Raw genomic sequence first — 11164 nt, 5'->3', positions numbered from 1 at the left:
ATATGAGAGATATGTTTTGATTGTAAGGAAGACCATCAAGATCTCTTTCTTCCCTATACAATTGTTTTTAACCTATTTACAATTAATTGCTCATAATCAAATTGATCAACACCCGGTTGGCTTATTGAAATAAAGTGTAAATATCTTTGTTTAGTTACTTGTGATTTTCAAGTGTTGTTTGTATTAATGTGTCTTAGTATTTAGTAGTTAGCGTTGACAAACAATCGAGATTGTCCCTTACTAATGAGGCATGTCAATGGCTATAGGTTTAGCATGTCAACTTTGAGGAGGTGGGCCCCATTGAACTAGTGGGAGCGATATACTTGGTTGCGTCAAGTAATTTGCCTTGCTCAAATTGTAACGCGATTCATAGACGATAACCAATGCTTAGACATTATTACGATGGGAAAACTTTTGATAGGCTAGTACTTTTAGCATCTTGTGCTCAAGATGCTGGGACATGCAAACTTAAAGTATTGATATTACCTAAATTTGAGTCCAATGTGTGTGGACCTAATTTTTGACTCCTTTAATATAGAAAAGTGGTGGCCAATCAATGTTAGTTACATAGTAAAAATGATCTCATTTGTTTGTATTTAATTCATATTTGATTGTTCCTATGTTTTTTTTTTTTTTTTTAACATCTTAGTTCAATTTCTTTGCATCACCATCTCATTTGTATACTTTTATTTAAATGTGCAGATTTGATCACATACACCAATTTCTCAAATTTGGAGTTTGTTACAATACTTAATGAATGTCCCGTCACTTTAATATTGTTCAATAGCATAACAAAACAAACAGAATAAGTATTGTTTGTGTACAAATAAACTTAGATTTGTAACTTTTGACAATGGAATCAAATAAATATTAACTTCTTTATGAGTTTGAACCCGACCTTAGTTAACCAAAACCTATTACTCTCCTTAAGAATAGGAAGTCATTTTTAAAATCCCCCTTCCCTTTTTCTTTAGTATACATTTGATGTGCTGCCCTGCAATATTGATAGTAGATATAAATAATATGTATATTTAATAGAGTAAAAAATTATTATTTTTAACTCTATAAAGGAATAGAGGAAAAGGGCATTTGGCCAAACTTAAAGGTAAATGCTTAATGACTTATGAATTTAATTTAAATTATACTTAAGTTATTAAGTTGATAAGACCTCGTTTTGGGATAGTTTTATTCTTTTGGCTTCACATGAAAGTTGAGACTGAAGCTGACATCATCATTTTTAAAGAGTAATATTGGTATTGTAAAGTTAAAATTAGTCAAATAAGTATAATAACTTTTATTAAGCTTAGAGAAAAAGTTTTTGACTTTTAGAAATCAATTCAAAAAAGACTTAAGTTGATTTAGGCTTAATAACTAAATTAAATCATTAAATTGATTTACTAAACATCCTATACAAACTTTAATTTTATTCCAAAATTTTTATTAAACTAAAATTTCATAACTTTTTCTTGACAAGGTAAATGGCTCTAATTTAAACCTGCCCAAATCTATCTTAATTATTGTCGGGCCAACCCGGCAATAAAACCCGTAACAAGGCGGTCTAATTGGGCGGCGGGGATCGGGTAAAAATCGTTTCACGTGGGACCACGATTATTTTAGGGGAAAAAAAAGAAAAGAAGAAGTCATCAATTTCAACGGTCATCATCGAAGGTGGCCAGTGTCCGGTCTCCAATGACAGACAACACAAAATGCAAAACGAAATCCACGTGAAACAATCACATCCACTCTGGCCGACCAGTTCCCACACTCCCGGCCGCTCCCGATTCTTCCTCCACCGTCCAATCATATCTCACCGTCTCCGGTTCCCATATATAGATCATCTCTCTCCTTTCTCTATCATCTCCACTGCTCATCACTCCGATCATCTTCACCGGACTCGTAGACGACAATGGCGGAATCGTCGGCCGAAGGGACCACCACTCTCTTTTCTCCCTACAAGATGGGCAGATTCCAACTCTCTCATAGGTCAGATCCTCTTCTCCCTCTTCCTTTTCCGCTCCGCCGCCACGGATCCTTTTTGGTTTTTAAATTGTGCCGCAGTCCTCGGAATTTGAAGCTGTGTTGAATTTGTATATTGAAATTGATTGAATTGAATTTACGGTGGTGTCATGGCAGGGTGGCGCTGGCGCCGATGACGAGGTGCAGGGCGATGAATGGAATTCCGCAGCCGGCGCTGGCGGAATACTACTCTCAGAGGTCCACCAACGGCGGATTCCTAATCACTGAAGGCACTCTGATCTCCCCCACAGCCGCTGGGTAATTTCGTAATTTCGCAATTTTGCGGTCCTTTCCAGGGTCTTTCTCGGAATTGAGTGAGAGCCTCCATTATTGATTAGGGGGCTTTCGGGTGGGTGGGTCCGGTGGGATCAAATTCCTTTATGTAGTGCTCTCTGGGCCCATTGAAGTCTCCGCTGCCTAATTATTTCCTAGTTGGGCCGGTGGAATTGGATATTTTGGAGTTTCGACACTGATCCAAATAGTGAAAAAATGCTTTTAATTTCATAAAAATTTACATAATTTAATTTATTTTTTTCATTTCTAAAGAAGTTTCACCACCATTAAACAAAAAAAAAAATTAATATAAAGCTTTTATAATAAAATATTGTTTATGGGTTTTAGGATTTGCACTAGGCATGATCATATTTCATATATTAATTTCCAGAGTCTACATGAAACATTATATAAATATAATTTCTTAAAATTTACTAATGGGAAATGCCTTGGCGTAGACTTTTTTTTTTTGGGCCATGATATGTAAATTATGTAAAAGGGTCAGGTTGAGAAGTTCTTAGATAGTGGATCATGTAAAAGGGGCATGATATTGAATCCTTTGAAGTGTTTGATTCATGTTATCTTCTCAATATGATTGGGTTATCTCTTAATGCTCTGTTTGATTGATTTTTAAGAAGCCAATTTTTTTGAAGCTCAATAAAAGTTTTAGTTTACATTATATTTAATGAAAAATTTATAATTTTAATTTTGTGATTTAGGAATTATAAAAAAACTATCCCAACCAACTTACTTCTCAGTATAATTGGGTTACTTCTTGGAGAAATAATTCAGAGAAATTGGGAGTGAATACCATAGCATTTTTTACTGATATGTGAAAGTGGAAGCAGGTTTCCACATGTTCCGGGTATTTACACTGGAGAACAAGTGGAGGCGTGGAAGAAGGTTGTGGAGGCTGTTCATGCTAAAGGGGCCATTATTTTCTGTCAACTATGGCATGTTGGCCGAGCATCCCATCAAGGTAAACTCCCCTCATTTTGCATGGTGAAATTTTCGGTTTTGATCATTGTATGCACCTGAATTGAACACATCCCCCTTTGTCATTTGCTGCTTCCATTAGTACTAACACTAGCAGTTTTTGGGGGAATGAATAAAAATTAGTGTATCAACCTGGTGGGACTGGTGCACCCATATCATCAACCAGCAAGCCCATAGCAGGGAGGTGGAGAATCCTCATGCCAGATGGGAGCCATGGAAAGTACCCGGCTCCTCGAGCGTTGAAAACCTCTGAAATACCAGAGGTGGTGGAGCACTATCGCCAGTCAGCCTTGAATGCGATTGCAGCAGGTTAGTTTAATTTAAACCACCACCTAAAGGTTACTTTTTCAGTTTTTTTGATAGATTCTTGTTGTATAAGATCTAATGACTATTATATTATCATAAAGTTTCTTTGTACAATAGTTTATCAGCTTAATCCTCGTGGTCATCTAGTAGCCATTAGTAGAGTATGCGGTGTTTACTTTCTTTTTATTCAAGGAAACCCACTTGATTTTTTGGCTCTAGGCATGGACTGCCTTTTCATTACTTGGTTGTGTGTAGGTTTGCCTAAAAAGGCTACATTTTGTGGTACTGACCATTGGATGCTGGAAGTGAGTTGGATGTGGAATATATTATGATGAGTTTGACTATCACTAGGTCGATTACAAATAAAATTCTTGCTAGGTATTGCACACAAAAGAGAAGTGCTATATCTCTTTAAAGGTCAAGGAAAGATCTTGGTATTTCTTCAATGTTTTCAAACTGAATATGCTCTCCATTTGCTACTTTTTGTAGAGGAGGAGCATTTTTGTGGACAAAATCTTGATTCCGATTAATTTTGGGCATGACCATAGTGGATAAAGAATGCCCAGTGACTCAGCTAGCATCCCCCTGCTGTGGATTGGTGGTGGGGGTAGCTGGTCAGGCTTTGAACTGCTGACGAAAAGGGCTGTAATTTAAACCCAGTAGTGTAGACATCTGAGGAATCTAAATTGGTCTGACAGCGGGATCTGAATCGGTCTGATAGCTGAATAATTCAGCAAGTGCTCACTTCTTGGGGCAGATGGTCATTTCATTCCAAACGGAACAGGGTGAAATAGACCACAATGATTAAAATAGTCCCAAGATGACTTCCTGTGAGGAAATTGCTTTGTTGGGAATAAAGCAGTTTAATTGATTTATGAACTGTTGTTGCTAAGATGCTGCTCTAGGTAATAATTTTGATGCTTCAATGACCTTTAGAGCTCTGTTCATTTCCCATGTACATGTCCCAAAAGAGCCTTTCTGAAAAAGTTCATATTTATTTGTCAACACCGCATTATAGAATTTATACAAAAGATAGAGATGCCCTAAGGTCAGAAAAAACTTGTACTATTTTATTAATTAGTTTCATCAGAGGCATGGCACCATGATGCCTTTCCATTATGAAAATTCTTTACTCTTTTGGTAACGTGGAAACAAATTGAGTGACTTTGAATATGTCAACTTTTTGTGTCTATGCAACAGTCTAAAAGGTTATGTATTTTTCAAAGTCATGATGCCATGTACCACTGTCATTCTGGTGCACGACCCATGGACTAGATTCTTATCAATAGCCCCTCTTTGGAAGAAAGAACCCTTTTTGCTTTCTTGCCAAACAATACATACTCCTCCAGGGTATCATTGTAGTTAGATCACTTCTTTGACCAATTTAACCTACACTTAACATTTGTGCATCCAATAATATGATGTAATGTTAAAATCTTTACAAAATGTAGCCATTGTTTGGTTAGCATTCTGGAAACATTTTCCGGTCAAGAACTAATGTTGTTGCTGGAACTGAAATTTAGAACTGGGCCAGGAGCAGCCTGTTAGCCCTTTAAGCCTTAACTGATTGAATTTGGTTTATGATATCCTACTTTAGTCATTCAATTGGAACAATCTTCATAGGCATGTTACATCTTCCATTAAGAAGCATGTAATAATCCGTGTGTACAGGTTTTGATGGAATTGAGATCCACGGTGCCCATGGCTACCTCATTGACCAATTCTTGAAGGATGGGATCAATGACAGAACAGATGAATATGGCGGATCCATTTCAAACCGGTGCAAATTCTTAGTGCAGGTGGTTCAGGCAGTAGCTGCAGCTATCGGTCCAGATCGAGTTGGTGTCAGAGTTTCACCAGCAATTGATCACCTTGAAGCCACAGACTCAAACCCCCTCAACCTAGGCTTAGCAGTGATTGAGAGGCTTAACAAGTTGCAGCTAGACTGGGGCTCAAAGCTCACTTATCTCCATGTGACACAGCCCCGATACACAGCTTATGGCCAGACAGAGTCAGGTAGACATGGCAGTGAAGAAGAGGAAGCTCAATTAATGAGGACTTGGAGAAGAGCTTATCAGGGAACCTTCATTTGCAGTGGGGGGTTCACTCGAGAATTGGGACTGGAAGCCGTAGCTCTAGGGGATGCTGATTTGGTATCCTATGGTCGCCTTTTTATCTCAAACCCGGATTTAGTATTAAGACTCAAGGTTAATGCCCCTTTGAATAGGTATATCAGGGCTTATTTCTATACCCAAGATCCTGTCAAAGGATACACAGACTACCCTTTTCTGAACAAAGGCAGTGAGAGCCATGAGCCACTGTCACGCCTCTGAGGAGAATGCTGCTAAGCATACCACGTGTGAGTGAAGTCGAAATAATGTATTTGTAGCCCTGAAGTTGAATCGAATGAATATGTTGCTAAAGAAGAAACCTCTTATTTTATTAAAAACAAGCTTCAATCAAAGCATGTAACTTATTTGGTCTATAGATTTTACCTTGCTGCGATATTTTATCACTGTGCCATTTGCTCTAAACATTGCATGGTCCAAGGCTATGTTTTCTGGGTCTGATGCATAAGCGAAGTAAGGATACGCATTGATCATGAGGGGTGAGCCCTATGCTGATAAAACCCCCAGAATGGCCCTCATCACACCGTCAACATCATTCGAAAACTGCCCTGTTGAAGTAGGACACTGTTGTGATATGTGTGGACTTTTCTTAATCATGTTGATGTGTTTTAAAGCTGTGAGACCCTCTTAGGCCCACAGCTTGATGCAATGTTGGGTATGTCTCCATTCACAATACCCAGTGTGGTTGTAATGCCAGAACCTTAAAGAGCTTCAAATGCCGAGGGATCAGGGTCAAAGAGCCTCATTCTTTGAATCTCATACAGTCATTCTGTTTGTAGAGTGCCACCAGCTCTGTTGCTGATGGGAGGTTGTCTCCCTTGAGGCGATAGAAAACACCTACATCTGCTGCTGCTCAACTGCCAATTATGCTGCGCACAACCAATGCAATCCATAAGGGACTAGCCATCTCTTCAACTCACTGATGCCTGTTTCACAAATCACTCTAATCGACAACTGATTAATCAATATCAGAATAATATAGGTTATTTTTATTTTTCTATATTCATCTCAAAAAGTTCTTAACCCAATTTAGAAAAGAGATAGCTTGCTTACTTACCATTTATCTATATATATATATATATAAGTTGTTAAACATGCTTAAAGAGTATAAGAGATAAAAGTAGAATTTGAAGAATTTTATAAAATAAAAAGAATAAAAAATATTAAAGAAATTTAGAAATCACCGAAGAAAGGAAAAAAAAATATTAATTTTCTTATATTTAAATATTATGAAAAAAAAAGGAAAATAATAAAAAAGAAAACAAGAGAAAAATTGTTAAAAATATTTTTTCCCATTTTCCTTAGAAAAAGTTGAGGAACGCTTGGAAATAATTGTAATTTTCAAAATTTTCATGAATAAACAAATAAAATATATTTTTTTCTTTCTTTCTTTTTATTATTTTTTTTCTATTTTTTTCCTTGAAACTTTTCATGGAGCCCAAGTTTGAATTAAAGTTTTATAGACAATTACTTTATGATAATATTTTATTAAAATGGATATTGAGTGATAGCTAATTGAAAATTAATATTCTTTAATAAATATAGATATTTATTTATGTGAATTTTATTTTTTTTAATAAAATTAATTAAAATGTTTAATGAAATGCTTAACATGCCTTGCCTCTTAACAAATTTTACCTATGATCAGATAGCTTATGCCAAAAAATAAAAATAAAAAATTCAAAAAGGAAAGATGATTCCCCACTTTAAAAAAATAACCTCCATTTATTAAAAATTCTAAATAGAACCTCAATTTGACATTTTAACCCTACACTTTTTCTCAAAAAGAATGTGGATGTATGGTAGTGATTTAAAAAATTTGGAGGGCATTTTTGTCTAAAAAAGTTATATTTCATGTTTGAGAAAATAAATGTTATGCTTAAATAAGAAAAACACCCTAGAGGGGGGTGAATTGGGTTTTTTAAAAACTTTTTCTACACAACAAATTTAAACACAATATAATAAAAAATAAAGAGATAGAGTTAGAAAATTTAAACTTGGATTTTATAGTGGTTCGACACTTCCTTACCTATGTCAATTCTCCTCAATCTCCTAACCGAGTGAGGGTTCCACTAACTTGAAGCTTCAACCAAGCTTCCAATCTTCTTACACTTGGATTCCGACTCCAATGGGCTCTTACACAATCTTTTCAAGATTCAAACCTCTTGACGGTTTTAACACCCAGTTTTTACAAGAATGAATCCCTCAACCTAGCTCAAATACAAAACAAAGTTAGGATGACTCACAAGGGTGCACTAAAAGATATGCAAGTGAGAATTTAATGTACTAAGAAGGAAATGAGAGCTTTTAAGGCAAAAACAAGTAGATAGACAATTGTATTCAAGTGTTCTATATGTCATAAATGAAGTGGAGCTCTCAATTTATAGGTTTCTAAGCTTGGGAGCCAAGAACAGCAAAAAGTAGCCTCAACCGGTTGAGCTAGGGGTCGACCGGTTCAATAGCTGTTGGAGCATTTAATGTTTTAGCAGCTTACCATTGCTTCGACCAGACCTCAATCGGACATTGACCGAAGGTCAATTGGGAAGGAGGGAACCTCAATCGGGAAAGGAAGGTTACTAGAAGAGAGAGAGTGTTTTTAACATTTCTCAATCGGACCTCGACTGGACAAGGGCAATCGGTTGATCGGTTCTCTAACCGGTTGAGTCGGTTGGCTAGAGTCTCGACCGATTCAACCTTTTAGCCCCGAAAACCTATATTTTTCACTTCTTTTCTTTTCTAACACTTAGACAAAGTCTTTAGGTAAATTAATATGTCAATTTTGAAACGTTTTGATTAAGATACATTTGATAAAACTCAGATTTTAATGAAATTGTAACTTTAAAGAACAAACCGAGTTTTCCAAAGATGCATAAAAAGATATGTAAACCCTAAGTATACCCATACATTCATCTTACATTTATTTCCTATGATTAAAAGTCTTACGAAAGTCTCGATCTTGTATCCATTTGGTCCTTTGATGAATTTTCGAATTTATACCTAAGATTCTTTACCATTCAAACCAATTAATCACTTAACCATGGTTTGTTATCACCAAAACCTGATTAGGAGAACCTTGGGCTAACAATATTTTTAAAAGATGAAGGCTTTTTTTTTAAATATATAATTAGTTTATCCCTTTTAATAAAATAAAATAGGCTATTTAATTAAAATGAATGAAATAATCCCAAAGTTATAAATCTAACTCTTTATATATTCCAACCTAAAACATGATCAATTTTAAACATAATACTCCTTGGGTTTTCTTAAAAAAATAAGATTATTTTTTGAATCTTTAGTGAAAATAATCCAAATATTGAAAGATAGATATGTAAAAAATGGGTTTGTATTTTTCAAATTCCAAACATAAAAGGAGTTACTTTTACAACTTTAGGATCGTTTCGTCCAAATAATTTCTTAACATTATATTTAGTTATTTCATTAAATAATTCCTTAAGATTATATTAGTTATGGAAAAATACTAAGCAAAGAAAAAAATAAAAAAAATATATTTGTCTCATATTTAATTATATCATAAAAAATACAAATAAAAATCAAATATAATTAATATTAATTAGAAACATAACTTTTTCAAATTATTTAATATTTAAAGCAAATTTAAAATAAATGAAATGATTTTGAAAAAACACGTAAAGATAATTTATTAACTTTAAATTTATTTTTTAATTTCACTATATTTCCCCCAAATTTTTTGGATAACCAAACATAGCATCATTGTATTATTACACAAACATCCTCATTGCCCCATGATAAATAGCTAACTAAAGGTGTTGTTATTTTTCACCTATGGTTTCTAGGAGCTTTAGCCTCAGCTGCTAAAGGTTATATTCACAATCCTGTTAATTCTCTACTCACTGTAGAGTGTGTGGTAGATACGTAAACCCTAACACCACAAACGCCAACTTTTGATACATGGGGTGTAAAGTTGCTCCTTAAACCCTAACACCACAAACATCAAGTCTTGATACATGAGGCGTGTAGTTGCTCCATAAACCCTAACACCGCAAACACCTATTCTTAATAGGTAGAGCCAATTGAACAATCATCTTTTCTAAAAGCTTAAGTTGTCGGGATTTGAATACTTTCCTTCCAGCTCATGTAGAGATGGAAACAAGTGGGTAGACGATCATAAATTTGTGATCATAGATAAATAGATGGATGGAGGTCTCAGAGTTCCGATAATGAGAGCTCTACTCTAAAGTCGTTTTTGGAACGCTGGAATTTTCATTCACATTAATTAATGTGTTTGGGTTTTATTTTATCTCACTCCTGAGAAAATACATATAAAAAAAATTCTAATTTTATAAAATTAGTATTATCGTTGTTTAAAAATAATTTAAAATATATGTATTTTTTAATGAATTATATAATTATTCCCTGAAATACCCTTTTCACTGATTATGTCATCACTAATAATTGAAAATTAGATTCGTCCATATAAATGTTTTCCTTTTTTTTAGATATGTTCTTTTATTATTATTATTATTTATGATTTTTTTTCTCCAACAAATAATTACATAGTAGAAAAAGTTAAGAATTATTTTGTTCTTCATAAACAAACATCTCATAGCAAATATGAGGTGGTTGGAAGAGCGTGATCATTAGAAGTAGTGAGTCTGATAGATTATAGATGAGTTTGAGTTTTATTATGAATAAGATTTATGTTTTTTCCATGGTTTCTTTATGAATTTTTTAATTAGAGCAAATTGAGGTTAATTTTAAGGATTCTGGATTATTCGAGGCATTTACTTTATTTTTACCTTCATGTTCAATTCAAGAAATAAAAATACAAATAAAAGGTAATATATTGTTATTTTTAAAAGACAAATGAGTTTGAGTTACCCATGGAATAGCTATTGATGCAGAGAAGGGAAACATAAATAAAATAAAATCCTTATGAGGTGTTTGTTTTTGAAAAAAAAAATCTTAGATAATAATAATAATAAACATATCTAAAAGAAGAAAAACATTTATGTGGAAAAGTCTAATTGTGAATTAGTACAGATGACATTACAAGTAAAAACTATTTTTTTGCTAAAAAAATTCATCATCGTGGAACCCAAATCTCACTCGCATTCGTATCATGATTGATTCCTCTCTTTTCCATTCCTATTCCCCGGTACTAAAGCCTAAAAGAGTAATTTGAATAAGCTAGGCTAATACTCGGGAAGGATAAGTTGAAATTTGAAATGCAGAAGCAAGTGAGATGATTGAACAATTCGGACAATTCTATGAGCATCTTGCAGTGGGGTATCCACAAGATGCCCTTATCCTCTGGCAATCAACAAAAGCCCTTCAAGATGGGCAATGTCTAGGAACCACACATTGGGCAATGGCTACCGTTTGAAGGGGTGGGAGTCGTGGGACGACTTGCAGGAGTGCCTTCTAGCTGTAGAAAAATGTTTTGTTATACTAATGGACCACCT

The 11164-nt window shown here is 34.5% G+C and overlaps 1 protein-coding gene across 1 annotated transcript; it reads left to right on the top strand.

Moving 5' to 3' along the window:
* Window positions 1–1884: 1884 nt before the first annotated feature.
* On the top strand, window positions 1885–6074 carry OPR3 (12-oxophytodienoate reductase 3; the record flags this gene model as incomplete). Its single annotated transcript, NM_001281046.1, is given in 5 exon segments — window positions 1885–1983; window positions 2134–2274; window positions 3138–3268; window positions 3409–3594; window positions 5263–6074. Coding segments are annotated over 5 exon segments (1197 nt in total). The 3' UTR covers window positions 5925–6074.
* Window positions 6075–11164: the final 5090 nt, after the last annotated feature.

Source organism: Vitis vinifera, chromosome 11 (assembly GCF_030704535.1).
Source record: "Vitis vinifera cultivar Pinot Noir 40024 chromosome 11, ASM3070453v1".
In the NCBI taxonomy this organism is placed as follows: Eukaryota; Viridiplantae; Streptophyta; class Magnoliopsida; order Vitales; family Vitaceae; genus Vitis; species Vitis vinifera.
The sequence above is the reverse complement of the archived record's forward strand: the minus strand, read 5'-3'. Positions and strand labels throughout refer to the sequence as shown.